Source organism: Lepidochelys kempii, chromosome 4 (genome assembly GCF_965140265.1).
Source record: "Lepidochelys kempii isolate rLepKem1 chromosome 4, rLepKem1.hap2, whole genome shotgun sequence".
Taxonomy (NCBI): Eukaryota; Metazoa; Chordata; order Testudines; family Cheloniidae; genus Lepidochelys; species Lepidochelys kempii.
The window spans coordinates 121,023,990-121,041,662 of NC_133259.1; the positions used below are offsets into that span (position 1 = coordinate 121,023,990).

The window sequence follows — 17,673 nt, forward strand, 5'->3', positions numbered from 1 at the left end:
CAGACATGGACATGGGAGATACTGAAGAGTGGCACCCCAAGGATTAATCATGTAACTCCTTCATTTCCAAATGCCATTCTTGAATATGGTAGCCATAGATGATCTGCTACAGGATTGGCTGCTATAATTCCTTTCACAAGACTGAAAAATCAGTACAGTACCTGAACTTTAGTCCAAGCTTAACCACCAACTCCCTCCATGTCATTAAATAAATCACAACTTACTGGAGTCACAGTTTCCTCATCCGTACAGTGGAGATAATACACCTTATGCCTGGGGGAATTCTGTACCACTGCGTAATGCAGAATTTGTGCAGAATTAATGTTCTGCGCAAAATTTCCTTTTCCCCCCTCACAGAAATGGGCTGCTGGCTGCCACTAGTGGCCGCTGAACCCAGCAGAGCCCAGGTTCCCAGCTCCGAATAGAAGACACTGCTGAGGGGAGGGGGAAGAAGAGGGAGCTGGATGGTCCCAGCAGTTGCAGTTCCCAGCATGCCCTGAAGTAAGGAAGCAAAGTGCAGGCAACTCCATACAAACCTGGTACCCAGTATCAGGCTATTTCTCCCTCTGGATCCCTGGGGGAGGATGGGGTGAGAGTGTCCGGGATGGGAGGTGGCGGGGGGGAGAGGGGAAGAGGGCCACAGCTAGGCTCTGGCGGGGAGGAGGTGCAAGTGTCTCAGCTGGGGAGCACCCCACAGCTGGGCTCTGAGGGAGGAAGGAGTGCAAGTGTCTGGGCTGTGGGGGCAATCTGCAATTGGGCTCGGGAGGAGGGGGGGTGGGAGTCTGGCCCCACAGCTGGGCTCTGAAGGCAATGGGACAGAGACAGGAACGGGGTTGTCATAGGGGTTTCTTTAACTCTCTGCTCCTGGGGGAGTTTTTTGTGTCTGTAACAATACAGACGTAGATACTGTAAGGTATTTTGAAATAAATTACCAAAATAATTGAAACTAGTGTGATTATAGAGTGTTATTATGATAAATAAAACATGCAGAATTTTAAAATACTGTGTGCAGAATTTTTTGGCGCAGAATTAACACCTCAGGAGTATTGTGACGATTAAATGTTTATGCAATGCTTTAAAAAATGGAAAGTACTGTGTGATAATTCAAAACAAAAAGTGGTTCAGAAATAATGTATTCCTTCCATCACAAGTAGTGTATGTGTGTGTATAGATATATATATATCTATATATATATAGATATATATATATATATAAAAAACAATTAAAATGTATAGTGTTAAGTAAGTGGTAAGTATTATTTAGTTGCAGGTACATGGTGTATTAGGCTAGCATATTATTAAAAACCTTTGTTTTAGCTTATACCTCATCAAAGAAGCTGCAGCTATGTGTCTCACTCTGGGGTCTTCATCACCAAGAAGGTAAATTACAACACTGTTGAGCACTCTGTCCTGAAGTTTTAATAGCTATGGGAATAGATTAGTATAAGCAAAGATGAAACATCATAGCACATTTTAACTGCTCTGACGAACTTTACAGATTATTAAAGATGTATTTTGTAGAGCCAACATGTAAAAGTATGTTTCCTTTGTAGATAGAAGTTACCAATATAACAGTTTTACTTCTACATTGCTGAACAAACTGTTTATTTACCTAGGGAAATAATCTGATTATAACTTTTTAAAATCATACTATAAAGCTCTGTATTTCAGTAGAAAAGGAACTTTACGCCCAGTACTAAGAATTAGGCCATGATTCAGCAAAGCACATGCATGAACCATTGGCTTCAGCAGGTCTTAAGCACCTGATTAAAATTAATCATACAACAAAGTGTTTTACTGGATCAGTGCCTTAGCCCCCAACCATAATGCTTTGATATAATATACAAAAGATAGGCTTCTTACCTAAATTCCCTGTAAGGTGCGCTGCCACATGGGCACGCAGCAGCCTATTTAGCACTGCGCAGGTGCTCAGGAAACCTGCCAGGGGACCTGCTGCAGATAGGGGAGGGACACCCCTACCCCGGCCTGAACTCAGCAGCGGCTGAGGCAGCCCAGATGTACCATAGCCCCCCTACACTGGTCCCAATTCTGCCACGGCCAGAGGAGGGGCGCCCATCCTGCAGCCCCAGCCCCGGAGCTGCCGCGGAAGGGAGTGACGCCTCTCCCACTAAGCCCAAGTGCTGCTGCAGGGAGAGACAGCTGGGGGGAATCCTCTCCCCCTGTCACAGCCCTGGAGCACCCTCCTGCACCCCAAATGCCTCATCCCCAGCCCCACCCCAGAGCTCGCATCCCTAGGCAAAGCCCTCATCCACTGCACCCAACCCTCTGCCCCAGCCCCATGCCAGAGCCCGCACTCCAACCCTCTGCCCCAGCCCTGAGCCCCTCATCCCTAGCCCCAACCAAGAGCGCACACCCCCAGCCAGAGCCCTCACATCCCTGCACTCCCACCCCAGCCCTGAGGCCCCTTCCTACACCCCGAACCCTTCGGCCCCACCCACACCACATGAATTTTGTTATGTGCACCAATATGGAGGTGGTGTGTCACACATCACCTCCATATCGGCGCACATAACAAAATTCATTCCGCATATGGGTGGAAAAATTAGAGGGAACAATGCTTCTTACCCCAGTATAATGATGAACACCTCTGTGCAAGTTGTCTGCTTTTCCTTCCAAAAAGCTGACTAATCTTAATAGGTAAAACGGACAAAGGCAGACCACGTTACTAACCATCATTAAAGTCACAAGAATTTTTCTTAAGTATTACACAGTGTAATTAATTTTTAAAAGAATTAAAATTTACTTTTATTAATTTAGGCAAAAAAGTCAGAATTAGCACATTTTAGTTAATCTGTTTCAAGAAACAATATATTGAAACAACATTCTAAAGTTTCCAGCATGCTGAACTAGGGCAATTTTTTATTAATTTATTTTTTAAAATAAGACTTCTATCTCAAAAAGCCTTTGGAGAGTAAGGGGATGTAAAAGCAAAGGCATAAGTGCAGTATTATTTACCCAAACAGTGTTTTGGAATAAGTGAAAAGTGGGAAATAGTTGACAAAAGACTAACAGAAGGAGCTTAAAAATTGTGCTGCATATCTGGGACTTCAATAGATTTCACAGGAATCCCCAGTTATTTTGAACACTGGGTCATATTTATCTGTTCACAGTTTCTTAGAAGACAGATTCAAGCGATTAAAAGAACACAGAGAAGTTGCTAATGTGCCCAATCCTGTAATCTCTGATGTTAATGGCAGCTTTCTTGTCAGTCTTGAGGATTTGTTTTATAAGAGGTTCATTAATTTTTCAAGCTATTTAAACTTCAATTCACAAGCTAGGTCTCCCATACTAGGTACTGTATGCACAGCCACAATACAACTTATTGAAATATGCACACTTACCGGAAATCTATCTCAGCAAGAGTTTCCAGAAGCTCTGTCCTTACTAGCCAATAAGAACTATTCTTCAGAGTAAGGAGGTCGATGATTAACTGTAAACCTAGTTCACTATAACTGCTACTGCACAAGCTCATGATGCAATGCTAAAAAGGTAGAAACAAGTTTTTAATTATTATGCTACCTTTTATGGATTTAGAGAGAGTCTCTTCTTGCACAAACTTTGTGCTTACACATATAAAAACCTAAAACCAACCTATTGCTAACACTTTAAGGAAACTGTTAAGCAAACTAGAATTAAGAATTATTTTTACATTTTAATTAAAACACTCATATTATTGTAGGTTTCATGAAACTTGAAAAATCTGTTTTTGTGGCCTAAATGTACCCTATCTCAAAAAACATGGGAATAATAGAAGGGATCCAGAGATGTATGATGAAAATGGTTCAAAGAATGAACAAACTTAGATACGAAGAGAGTGAAAAGGCTGGGAACGTTTAGCTCTCAAAAGAGACAAATAAGAGTCAGTGTGGCAGAGGTATTAAAATAAAATAAAAGCCTCTACAGGGGCTCGGCACGGAGCTTAGTCAGCTGCTAGGAAAGTCTGAAGGCTCCAAACTCTGGAAAGAGACTTCAAGACTCAGCAAGACAGGTCCTGAGGGGCCACGGTCTATAGGGCTTGAGGGTTACCTCTAACTACTCAAAAACCTCTTCCCTAGTGAAGTGATTCCTACGGGGGAGGGTGGGGGGGGCGCACGCGCAGGAGTAATAGTAAATTTAAATGTCAAAGCAAAAGACTGAGTCATACCTCCTTGGTTTTATCCCCAGTTATGCGCTGACTCACTAGGTGTTCTTGGGCAAGTCATGTAAACTTTCTGGATTCTTCTACCTCTATGCCTCACTTTACCTGCCTACAAAAGTACTGTAATATACTTCTCTCTGAGAATGAATAGCTGTAAAGTGCTTTGAATTACTTATGCTGAAGGAGACTAAGTGTTATAATAGCAGAATATGCTTAATTGAGGACTATCCAAATTTAAGTGTCCAAAGTCACATCCGGCCATCCCTGCACCTCCCTAAATTTTCCTGTTTTAAAAGACTCTACACCACACTTTGAGCAACATTGCCTAAATTTAAAATGGGGAATGCCACTGGAACCAGTAAATCTCTAAAAAATAGAATGAATTTTAAGTGCAATCACTGTATACATATACACACAAAAACATCATGGATTACCGGGTAAAGAGCCCAGCTTCCATAAAATGTGAACGTTTTCACACATTTAAACTACTACATTTCATTGACCGGAGTTCCTCTCCTCCAATTCCATCCTAGACACTCTCTAATGTGACTTCTTGTGCTCCAATTAAAGTGCTCTCGCCAAAGTCTAGTGACCTCTGCCTAGCCAAAGCTCCAAATCAGTAATCCAACCTCATTTTCCTTGATCTGTCAGCCACCTTCAACACAGGGAACCATACTCCTATTCTTGAAATCTTGTCCTCCTTGGCTTCTGTGATTCTGCCCTCTCCGGATTCTCCTACCTCTCTAATCGTTCCATCAGTGTATCATTGCTGCTCTACAACTTTCTGTGAGGTTCCAAAAAGTCTTTGTTCTCTTCCTCTTCTCCCTCCACACCTTATTGCTAGGTAATCAGACCCACAAACACATATTCAACTACCATCTCTATGCTGACGACTTAGAAATTACCTCTACTCCAGACCTGTCGCCGTTTGTCTAACCTAAAATTTCTGCTTGTCTGATTTTTCTTCATTGGTGTCTAGCCATCAACTCAAGCTCAACATGGTTTAAATAGAGCTCTTAATCTTTCCCCACAAACGTGGGATTATCTTTGACTCTGACCTCTCTCTCTCTCGGTCCCCAAATCCAAGGTATGTATAAATCTTGCAGAATCTTCTGCATAGCATCTCTAAGCTAGGACCTGTCCTATCCATCCACACAGCTAAAACTCTGCTCTCATCATCTCGCTTACTGCAATGCCCTTTCACTGGCCCTGACAAATGCAATCTTGTGCCACTTATATTCATTCAGAATGCTGCTGCAAAGATCATTCTTCTGACTTGCCACTTTAACCATATCACCCCTCTCTTTTAATCCTTAAGATGGTTTCCCCCTTTTTAGTGCATCAAACATAAGTTGCTTGTCTTGACTTCCAAGACTCTCCACAATCTTTCTTTCACTACCAAATGTTAACTCCCACCTATTATCAACCAACTAATCATGTCAGCCTCCACTGCCCACTTACTAAAAAATTTTCTCTTATGCTGTCCCTCATGCTTGGGAGCAGCTCCCAGTGAACCCCTACAAAGCTCTCTCATTATCCTCTGAATTCTCCTTGACTATGATGCTTACAAAAAATTGGAGAATGATTAGGCCACTGGGTGCATTAATAACTACTGCCTATCATGCTAAGCAAAATTATTTCCCTGTATTCTTCCATCAGTCTGTATCCATGTGCTTTCTCCTCTCATACTTTGACTGTACGCTCTTTGGGGCTGGGACCATCTTTTCATTCTGTGTTTTTACAGCACCTAGCACAACAGAATCCTGGTCCATGACAAGGGCTCTATGGTAATATAAACAAAAAACAACAATAGAAATTTTGTTTACCCTCACAGCTGCACAAGCCAGTTTGCATGTAACTGAGGATTCATCTTTCAGAGTTTTCTGTAAGAGAGGTATACAGTCTACCAGAGAAAAGAGATTTCCTGAAAGAAAGAAAGAATAATGAAACAATAAGGGCAATGTTTTCACTACATGCACCAAAACAACCCCCTCAAAATAACTCAACTGTTACCTGTTGAACTTCTGACATTTGCTAGCCAGTTTTCCACATCAAACCGTGATTTATTGAGAATGGAATAGACAATGGTTCCACAGAGAATGGCAGTAGCTCCTCTAATCTGGGGATCTCCATGATCAATATAGTTCAAAACATCCGATACATACTGCTCTTCTGAGAAAACAAGTTACAACAACTACTTTATTTTAAAAATATTAGTTCTAGGATTTAACAAGCCTTCTACTGACATTGCTTACAAAGAATGTAAAATAGACTGCATTAAATCAGCTATAATAAACAAGACACAAAGCTTCATCAAAAACAAATAAAATGAAAGCATCATCCAAGCATGCACTAAATGCATAATGAAGCAGCAGTTTTAGAATGATAATTGTGGCCCAATTAATATCTAACATAGTATAGAACAGGTATTGTGTTAGAAGACCACTCGAACAATTTATTCCATGACTAGAAATCTTAAAAAAAAAAACCACCCAATCTTGATTTAAAGAAAAAATTATGTATATAAAATATATAAAAATCTAGTTCAACTAGAAGTTATTGGATCTGATACAAGAATTACTTGGTGAAGTTCTATGCTCTGCATTATGCAGGAGGTCAGACTAAATGGTCAGAATGGGCCCCTCAGACTTTTAAAATCTATGAAAATTTTGTCCTTGCAGGATCTAGTAGAAGAGTCCTTGCTCTTCTCCACCTCCAATCGTATAATATTCTAGCGTGGCTGTACGCATTACCACCACCAAACCTTCAAAGGACTGCTTTTAAATCTTCATAGTGAAGAATTTTGTTTTTTTAATATAGATATGAGATACACCAGTTTACTAAATTATTCATTTCTTCCCCCATTTATCTTTCAATTTCACGTAAACTTTCTAACCAAATGCAAAAATTTGTTCCATACTAGGCCTGCAAGTACAAACGACGTTTAACAAATACTGTAATTACTATCTGATTCTACTGTAACAACCCAGCACCAAAAGTCAGACACGCACACACACACCAAGATTCCAAGTAGAAGCCAATAGCAACAAGAATCTTCAAGAGTTAAGTGGTTAAAGCCAGAGCTGGGAGAAATTTTTCATTCAAAACAGTTTTTCAGTGAAAAATGACTTTTCCCATCAAAACAACACTTTTCATTGGAAACATCCATTTCTGACAGAAAAATTCAGGTTTTTCATCAAAAATGAAAACTTCAAAAACCAAAAGTTATTTGGATTTCCATTGTTTGAAAATTTCATTTTTTTTCCTGAAAACTGATAACTTTTGTTTTTGATTAACATCTGAAATTCCGTAGAATTTTTTTTTAATTAAAATGAAAAAAAATTAATATTTTCATGGAAAATTTTTTTGCAGGGAAATAAATGCTTCATGCCTAGTTCTAGTTAAAGCATTCCTGAAAGATGGCCTCCAAAGGTTTTACTGAAAAATGCCATGTAAGAGAATGAGATACCCCCCACCCTCCACTGTTCCTCAGACATTCTTGTCAACTGCTGGAAATGGCCCACCTTGATTATCTCTACAAAAGGTTCCGCACCGTCGTCGTCCCCCCACCCCCTGCTGGTAATAGCTCACCTTCAGTGATCACTCTCATTACAGTGTGTACGGTAATACCCATTGTTTCATGTTCCCTATGTATATAAATCTCCCCACTGTATTTTCCACTGAATGCATCCGATGAAGTGAGCCGTAGCTCACGAAAGCTTATGCTCAAATTGGTTAGTCTCTAAGGTGCCACAAGTACTCCTTTTCTTTTTGCAGATACAGACTAACACAGGGGCTACTCTGAAACCTGTATAGTGTGTGCTGCAACATTTCCACTTGGTTTTCCTTGTCTGCTCTTCGTGGACTTATGTCAAACTTAACGTTTTCTGATTATTTTTATTTATTTATATTTAAAACAGGAGACTAACAAATACACCATATTGGCAGAAAATAGTTCTGCAACATCCAATTACATGTTTTGATCTAGTTTCTGGGTCGTAATCCGGTTACCCACAGACTTGCATCAAGATAGTTTTGCCATCATAACATGATGTTATCACAGACAGGATGTGATGGGAACTCTTGAGTAATTTTATACCATAAATTGGGTACTCTGGGTAATCAGTTTGCATCACAGGGTCTTCACAATAATTGCAGAGGTCCTTCCTAACTATGGCAGAGTAAGCTTTTAATGGCTCCTGACAGAGGGAAGTTGATTAAGGCCTTTAAATGCTATCACAGTAAGTGTTAAACAAAAAATAGTAAAAATGTTCAAGACCAAGTGCTGTGCAAATTCAGCAGTTCTTCAAATTTAAGTAAAGCTGCTATTTAGAAACCCACTACCTAACTACAAAGATACCTAAAAAGCACCAACCTGGATTTTTTTTAAAAAAAAATCATATCCGTAAGTTTCAGGTCATTGTGATTTAAAGTTAAGTTATAAAGCCCTTTAGTGAGCAAATTAAGATGTTTGGTTAGATTATTGCTAATACCATAAATTAAAGAAACCAAAGAGGGTTCAAAGCCCTTTTTGAGAGCAGCCTCCAGTTTTCTATCTGTGGGCTCTTCAGGGAAGAACTCACCTTCTGAGGGAATAACCTTATCCCTGGAGAGGGACATAACAGCAACATCGACCTCAGCAATACAGCCCTTTGGTTCCTGAATGTTATATAGTCCTAAGGTTGCTCTCGTTAACATGCTGGCCCTTATTAGGCTTGTTCCATTCATCCCTAATCACTTCCTCAAAGGAGGAGCAAAGGGGTACTGCAGCATCAGGGGAGGATTTTGAAACAGAGAAATTTACTCTGAGGCTTACTCACTGGAGCCTACTCAGGTTTCATAGCCAGACAGCTCACTTTCCTCAGTGGAGGAGGGCTGGTGGGCAAAAGGAAGACTCCCCTCTCCTGTATTTTTTGTGCTCTGTCTTTCCCATTTTAGCTTTTCACATTTTTTTTGTTTAACCTTTTTGCACACATTTTGAGAGCATAGAAGTTCTGATGTAGCTTTGGTGAGACCTTTTGCAGCTTACCTTCCCTAGGGCCTGGAACCCTCTTCAGCAGTCTGTCTCAGAATCCTCAGCCACAGGGTCCCATTCCCCCTGGGACAGGGGAGGGATGTAACTCATTGTCACAGTCTTTCTGGTTGGAAGGGGCTGATTAGAAGCCCGGTTTCTTTCCTCAGGGTGCTCAGTGCCCACTTGGAAAGTGGGGGGATTTATGGCCCCATGGACTTCCCTTCTTTCTTTTGCTGAGGTCCCCTCGGACTTACCCCAAATCAAGTGGTCAGGATCCTTGCTTTTGGAACCTCTCCCTGCTCTGCACTGGGGTTTCTGATCCATTTTTCCCCAGCTGGAGTTACAGCTGCCTCAGTGGGTAGGGACCTATCTGACTCATTGCCCCAAGACCTAACGGAGTTCGGGGTGGACGGCTGGGTGCAGGCTCAGCACAACTCTTCATCTGCTGAGCCTGGGAAGGCTACCTTACATATAGAGCACTGCCTGGATTTGCTCTAGTGCTTTTGCCGCTGCGCTTCCATGCCTTTAAGGGACAGAGGAGCCTTCACAGAGAAGCTGCAGTAGAGGCTCAGGGAGAATTGAGCCCACAGGGGGTTAACCAACCCAAGAAGGAGGAGGAGGACAAAGACTAAGGAGGAGGAACAGCTCTCCACTGCCCAAAAAACTGGGCAGTAAAGTTAAAATAGAAGGAATAAGGGAGGCAGCAAAAAAAACCCACCATTGTCTGCTGCTGCAGAGACAGACAGACAATCTGGTGACCAGACCACACAGCACCAGAACAGTGACCCTCCTCCATGAGCTACAGATAGAGGAGCGCAGCCCAGATACCCAGAAAGTGAGAGACAGTAGGCTGCAGAAACTAACTTTTCAAAAAATAGAAATACCACAATTATGATCACCTAGTCTGACCTTCTGCATAACACCGGCCATAGAATTTCACCCAACTCCTGCATCAAACCCCTGATTTCTGGCTGGCTAGAGTATCTCTTTTAGAAAGACATCCTACCATGGTTTAACTTGAAGTGGAGCAGAATCCACGACGTCCCTAGGTAAGTCATTCCACTGATTAATTATACCCTTAAAAATCTGTATCCTATATTCTGTCTGAATTTGTGTAGTCTCAACTTTCAGCCATTGGATCTGGTTATTCTTTTGTCTCCCAGATTAAAGAGTCCAAAATCATCATCAGAAATCTTTTCCCCATGTATCAGAGTAACAGCCGTGTTAGTCTGTATTCGCAAAAAGAAAAGGAGTACTTGTGGCACCTTAGAGACTAACCAATTTATTTGAGCATGAGCTTTTGTAGCTCACGAAAGCTCATGCTCAAATAAATTGGTTAGTCTCTAAGGTGCCACAAGTACACCTTTTCTTTTCCCCATGTAGGTACTTAGATTATGATCAAGTCACCTAACCCTTAAACTCCTCTTTGATAAACTAAATAGACTGAGCTTAAAGTCTTTCACTATAAGGCACATTTTCCAGATCTCTCATATTTCTTGTAGGTCTTTTCTGATCCCTTTCTAATTTTTCAGCATCCTTTCTTAAATTGTAGATAGCATTTTAAGTAATGGTCTCATTAATGCCACATACAGAGGTAATACCATTTGATATTTACATTTATACATCAAAGGATAGCATCAGCCCTCTTAGCCACTGCATCTTACTGGGAGCTCATTTTAAACTGATTATCAACTAAGTCCCCTAACTTCTTTACAGAGTCACTATTTTTGCAGGATAGTCTCCCATCCTAAGTCTGATCTATATTCTTTGTTCCTAGACATATAATTTTGCACTGAGTATAGTAATGGTGAGATCTAAAATAGGATTCTTGAAGTGTAACACTAAGGCTTGGTCGACACTTAGAAAAATTAAAACCTGTTAAAAACCCTAGAACATTTGTAGAATACACTGCATCCACACAGACGCACCAAATGGTTTACAAACAGTTGAGAAAGGGGCTAATCATTTAGAACAGATTACCGTTAGCATATTCAAATCTGATTAAACTAATTGGTTTAGTGCCAGCATAGCTGAGGACAAGCAGAGATGTTTTAATTAGTTCTCCTGCTACTGTCCCATAGTGCACTGGTACTGCTGCAAATTCTCGGTGTTCATCGCTTCTCATAGTTAAGTTGGGAAATGTGAGCATTGTAACTGAAATAGTCTAAGACACTAGTAGTGTGCACAGAGTAATACTTAAACTGATGTGACGTGGCTAGTATACATGTACTGAGTGAGCTCTGTGTACCCTAAAGAACTGAACTGGTTTAGACAAGGATTCAATTATGTATTAAAAAGTCAACAAGTTAAAATGTTTCGCAAAAAAGAGTAGGGAACTATAATGTAACCTCAACATACCATACTCTTCTCCCATGGTTTCAAGAGGTGTCTTATACAGTTTGCTGAAAAAAGATTCAGGATGAAGGGCAACAGCTGCTCCAACACAGCTTACTGCCAACGCTTTTACACTGACCCTCACATCCCTATCAGGAACTAAAGCTGTAAAAAAGAAAAAAAAATGTTGAACGTAAGTAACTACTTTCGATTATTAAAGAGAAAAATTAATATCCTGTTACAACTTAACCTGGACAAATACTATTGACGAGGTATTAATGCAGACCCAATAATTGCATCTAATTATTAGCATCATTTATACAGCACTTCCTTCCTAAAAAATTTCCGATTGCTAAACATTAGCTTTCTCCGTTCACTGAGAATGTGGGAGATGCATTAGCAGTACACAATATTAGATAGTTTAGGACAGGAAAGAATATATCAAATGACAGTGTGACACGCTTATCTAAGTTTCAAAACTACAGCTATCCCCACTGCAGAAGCAGACAAAATCCATGTAAAAAGAAGGAATGGGCATACTGCGCCAGAAAGCATTTTTGAAAATAGCTCCCTGACATTTTATTGCAGCATGGTGCATTCCAAAAGGCAAAATAATTGCTGTTTCAAAATACAGTATCCTAGATTATCTAAACTGTGTTAATTTGTACAGGAAATTAAGAAACCCATAAGAACTTTTATTAAAGGCATAAAAATGAAAGAATGTCTGCTTGTCACCCAAGCCTGTAATCTGGGCACCATCTCTCTTTAGGTGCTCCCATCCAATCTATATCTAAATACTGCTGATTCTTTCTGCACAACTTCTCTCAAATATGGCCTCTCTTATCCAGCCAAGCAACTAAAACACTAGTCAAAGCTCTCATCTCGTCTCTCGCCTTGACAAATGCAAGCTTTCCCCACTCATATCCATTCAGAATGCTGCTGCAAAGATCATTTTCCTAGACTGTTCGCTTTGACCTGGTCACCCCTCTTTGAATCCCGTCATTAGCTCTCTTCTCCATCTCCTCAAACAAACTGTTTTAATTCACTTTCAAGGCCTTCCACTATCAATATACACACTACCTATCATCTCTCACTTGCTATTGAGCTGTCGATGCTCACTTTCAATCAGCTCATGATGCCAGCCTGTGCTGTTCATGTGTTAAATTTTCAAACAAGCACTGCTGTGCTTTCTCCCATGCTGCCCTACACACTTGGGAGTTCCTTCCCATAAGCATCTGCAAAGCTTTCTCATTACCCACCTCAAAACTCTCCTTTGCCGTGAAAACTTGACCAAAAAACCAAAAAACAAAAAAAAACAAAATAAATTTGACAATGGTTAGGTTTGTTACCAGGGACCACTACATGTCATGCTGATAAATTATATCTCAACTTTTCCTGGTACTTCCATGTCTGTCTGTATCCATCTGGTATCTCTTGTCATATACTTGGTCTGTAAGGTCATTGGGGCAGGGACCGCCATTTTGTTCTGAGTTAGTACAGCACCCGAACACATTGAAGTCCTCGTCCATGACTAGGGCTCCTAAGTGCTATGGTAATGTAAATAGTAATAATAGTAAGCAAATGTGGGTGAGGAAAGATTCCTTTTGCCTTTGTTAGTATTCTTACATTCTGAGGTCAAGCGGACAAGAATGAGGAAAAACAAATCAGTCACTCAGGTCTAACACAGCCACATCCAATTGAAACTGTAAGGAGAATTTCCACTGTGCAGAAATTATTTACCCAAATTGGAATGTGACTGGGACAGTGAGGTTGAGAAACTCTCCTACCCTTGCAGAAGTGCTATGGAGGTTTTACTATCCACAAATGATCAGGAATTGTGTGCGCTACATCTCATCTGAAAGAGGCCACCTCTAAAAACATCCCTCATATAATGCTGGGGTATTGGTTTAGGTTCTGACAGAGAGCAGAGTGGTACTAGTGATTACTAATAAGGCTAAGATTTTATCACAGATACTTTTAGTAAAAATCACAGACAGGTCACGTGCAATAAAGAAAAATTCATGGAAGCCTGTGACCTGTCCCTGACTTTTACTAAAAATATCCATGATAAAATGAGAAGGGGTGGGCAGATGCCAGGTGGCTGGAAGCTCCAGGCCCCTACACCACCACCTGCAGCTGGGAGCTGCAGGGTTCCCTCTACCCCCACAGTGGTGGGGAGTCACTGGGGTCCCCCTATGATCAGCAGCAGAAGCCGCCGGGGAGCCGCAGGGGTCCCCCATTCTGCTGCTGGTGTCCTGCATGCCGCCGCTGGCAGCCAGGGAGCTGCAGGGAATGTTCCCTGCCTGCGGCAGCTGGGAGCTTGGGGGCACCGCTGCCCTAGGTGGCAGGGGACCTCACAGCTCCCTGTTGTTGTGAGAGGCTGCTGGACCCTGCAGCTCCCAGCCGCCAGGGCTGAAGTCACAGAGATCTTCGGAAGTCACAGATTCTGTGACTTCCATGACTAAATCGTAGCCTTAATTGTTAATGTTTATAGACACAACTAGATTATAAGCTTTTCAGGACAGGAGCTAGGTCTTATTTCTGGGAGTCCCATAGGATGCTCAAGAACAAAATGAAAATAAGGTACCCCTCATGAACCAGTTCCTCCCAGGCAGAGCATAGGAGGAAGGTCTGGGTTTTGTTTTTTTTAAGTACAAAGATATGGAAATCAAGAGCCTGGGAAATAGTACTTAGATTTGCCAAAGACAGTGTGTGACTTTGGGTGAATCACTTCAGCCTCATATCACTCTTTTGATGTAAGTATGCTGATTTCACAGATGCATAAACCAGTTGTTTATTTCTAGAGTGCTTTGATATCTTGTGAGGAGAGTTGCTATAAATTATAAACACCACCTCCTAGAACAACAGAACAACCTAGGTTTTCCTTGAAGACTTCCCCTTCCAGTCTCCACACTAAGCTTATAAGAGAACTTATGAGAACACAGCTGACAGTAGTATAGCAAATAACAAAGGTGGGGGGAGGAGGGTGGCTTCACTGATAGCAGGCAGTTCCACTCCTGCTGATGGCTCTGGTACAAGACAGAAAAATCCATTTCCTTCGCCTATGCAACAGCAGTCTAAGCAAGCTCCACCTCCTTGTTTCTAGTTGCTTTTACTAGTATCCCAGGCTTAACTATGCTACATAAAATCTAGACACCTATGTAAACCACTAGTAAAATGGAGGAGCACCTGGCATCATCATCATCATGTGACCTGCCAGCTCCCCACTGATTACAATTCAAGAATTGCAGTCTTAAGGAGGAGTTACAACAAGTTATCTGGTTATTTTACCATTTAAAACATCCTTTAAAATACTTTTTTTTTTTAACGTAATATTTGACTAGCAAGTTTACAGTAATATAATAATTTTACCAGGAACGAGCAGGTCAAAACTAGGTTCAGCAATTATGAAATAGGCTAGAAATCCTTTCAAAGCTCTTTACAAGCTGCTGTCATACTTTAAAGTCCTGTCATGAAAAAACAATACACTCAGCCGATGAAGAGCTGTCAAACAACTAGATGAAGTGATCACACTTTGTTTTGTATATTGAGGCAGACAGTAAGCCATCACTGTTTTTGAGAGCAACTTACCACCTTTCTCCCCAGTAAGTAGAAAAGAAGCAGATAGGAGACGAACACAGTGAACCAGAGGAGCAGAATTTCCATCTGTGTAGTGACCTATATCTCCCTTTATTCTGGAAGGCTGTTACAAAAAGCAAATCACAGATCTTATGTATGCTTTTAAGATTACGTTTAAATTAAAAAATCATAAAAGGGAACACAATTTAGAAACATTAAGTAATAAACAAGGATCCTATAAATCTATTTGCCATGGAAAACACACAGAATTTGCATTTTTACAGAGATTCTTTAATTTATATTTTTTGAAAAAAATAGAATCATGTACAGTAGCATAATCGGGGAAATGGGCAGGGCTTGGGCTGCCAGCTTAAAAATTGTGAATATATCCATTAAACATTGTGTTCAACTGACACCTATTTATATTACGGCTACGGAAATTAAAGTTCAGCATTTTATTTTAAACGTGGAAAAACATGGATTTTATGGGAGGCAGGGGTTTAATCAGAGAATTTTGGTTTTTTTTAATCACAAAAAACTAGGATCCCTGGTAATAAATCAGAGGCACATTAAATACATCTTCTATGAGAATACCCTAAAACCAAATATTTTTGCAAAGATGCCACCACCAGCACTAGAATTGTTCTTATTTCACAATGAAAACTATAATATGACAGTTCTGGTAGATAGTTATTTATCTAGACTTGCTGTTTGACAAAAGACTGTCCAGGAGACTCCTTCGACTACAAAGTTATGCTTTCTGGAAACAGAATATGGAAACCCAGCTCAAGATTAACTTCCTTCTGGAAGCTGCCAAATTTGTTTTATTATCTTAAACTGTATGACCAAGCATCTAGCATACTTTTTCAGTATTGGGGATTAATTTTTTTTTTTCCATATAAAACTCATTGCATTCAACTTGAACTCCTTGGAAGTTCTTCGTTGTATATGTTCATCGCAGATGGTGGTCAGCTCAATGATATTTGAGCATCTCCTCTTTGCTACTCTTCATGCACACAGCAAGGGGGAATTCTTTTTCTCTCTACAGTTTTAACACCCTTAATTGCATGACTTGTCTATTTATGTTTGCCTAATAGTATACCATCTTTTGTATAAGTAAGTTGTCAAGATAGTGTATTTATGTGATCTAGGAAGTTTTAATTACAAGTTGGAAAGTTGATGACTGAAATGCACTTTTTTTAAGCTGGGACATACACTGTAAAGTATACCAACTATTGTACATATTACCAAATTATCTGCTTATAATGCAGAATTCCACTCGTTCTGTTTCATGTATGCTTGTTTTGAAAATTTAACAAACACACACCTAACTTAAAAACCCACCTCGAGTGAGAGAATGTGTCTTACCTTATTTTCATGATCACCAGATTCTACTGCTTCTTCTTTTGCCATGAATCTATCTACACTGCTGTCAGAAGGCTGCCTGCTATGGCCCGTGTTTTTCAATAAGCGTGGGTGCTGAAGGGCTTCAGAAAAAAAGCAATACATAGCACATTTAAGATGTAAATTAACATAAATGCAAATCACAGACTTTTAACTGAAGTTTATTGCCAAACAGTTAAAACTTGAACAAGTAAAATATGAAAATTCATCTTATACTTTTATCAGAATGTTCTTATATTTGTTTCTGGTACACATAAAACAGTAATCAGTCCTGCTGGAAATCAGATGAAAGATGCTACTATTTTTGTAGTTGATTTTTCCTATTTATCAACATACCAAGGGAAGAATTTCTGAAAGGATCTGAGGATTCATCATGGAGAACATTTGCAGCTTCATCTTCCTCATCTTGCAGCTGTCCAATCTGCATTCCAGAATACTGGCTTTCAGTACCCTCTAAAACCTAAGATAAACAAGAAGTGGACTTTTAGAGTAGACTAACTGAGTGCACAAGTCAGAGCACAAGCATGCAATGTTAGTAATTCAGAACTAGTTCCAAGCCAAAGTCAGTCTGATGCATGTTAGCATGAGCGTGCAGCTACGAGCTAGCCCCACACTTCTCAGATTCCTCATTTTTTCAAGATGCAATTGTGATCTCGATAGCTCACAGGCCTGATTTAGATTGGAGCCTGCCTCTGTAGTACTGCTTGGGCCTTTCTCATTGGTGTGACACAAACTGACCCTCCATCCCAGCTGTTATCAACCTCCACCACCCCCTTTTAAGGCCTCAACTTGACCTGAACAGTCCAGCTGCCAAACCCTCCAATGACCTCAGATGTAATATGTGGGTAATGGAAATCTAGCAGTGATCCCACTGGGCACCACAAAACATAGCCTGGACATCTTCAAGACATTCTCATTTTATCCCTTCATTCTAACTCAAATTCCAATGGAAATGAGTTTTTTTAAAAAATCCAACCCCTGACACTAATGTTATGGACCTGCTGCTTATTTAATTAAATGTAAAGAGACCACCACCAAAAAGGTAGCAAAACAACATTTCACAGCTATACTATCAGAAGGCAACTGTTAATTTCCTAGCTGCAAAATGCCATGTAAATCATTAAAGTGAAAGATAGCAATTAAGCTGTCAAGAAATTTTAGCTGCTTAGACTATGATATGCAAA

General features: G+C 40.4%; 1 protein-coding gene across 8 annotated transcripts in view; it reads right to left on the reverse strand.

Moving 5' to 3' along the window:
• Positions 1–17,673, reverse strand: part of HTT (huntingtin) — a 182,505-nt gene that overhangs the window by 122,919 nt on the left and 41,913 nt on the right. For 7 of the 8 annotated variants that reach the window (XM_073342650.1, XM_073342649.1, XM_073342651.1 and 4 more), the window contains 9 exons: positions 16,826–16,949; positions 16,454–16,572; positions 15,098–15,209; positions 11,531–11,671; positions 6,172–6,330; positions 5,985–6,082; positions 3,362–3,501; positions 2,586–2,649; positions 1,324–1,424 (listed from right to left, as the gene is read on the reverse strand). In XM_073342650.1, coding sequence (XP_073198751.1) covers positions 1,324–1,424; positions 2,586–2,649; positions 3,362–3,501; positions 5,985–6,082; positions 6,172–6,330; positions 11,531–11,671; positions 15,098–15,209; positions 16,454–16,572; positions 16,826–16,949 — 1,058 coding nt within the window. Of the gene's footprint in view, positions 1–1,323; positions 1,425–2,585; positions 2,650–3,361; positions 3,502–5,984; positions 6,083–6,171; positions 6,331–11,530; positions 11,672–12,896; positions 13,054–15,097; positions 15,210–16,453; positions 16,573–16,825; positions 16,950–17,673 lie in introns of those variants that run through there. The other variant, XM_073342654.1, reaches the window with a different exon arrangement.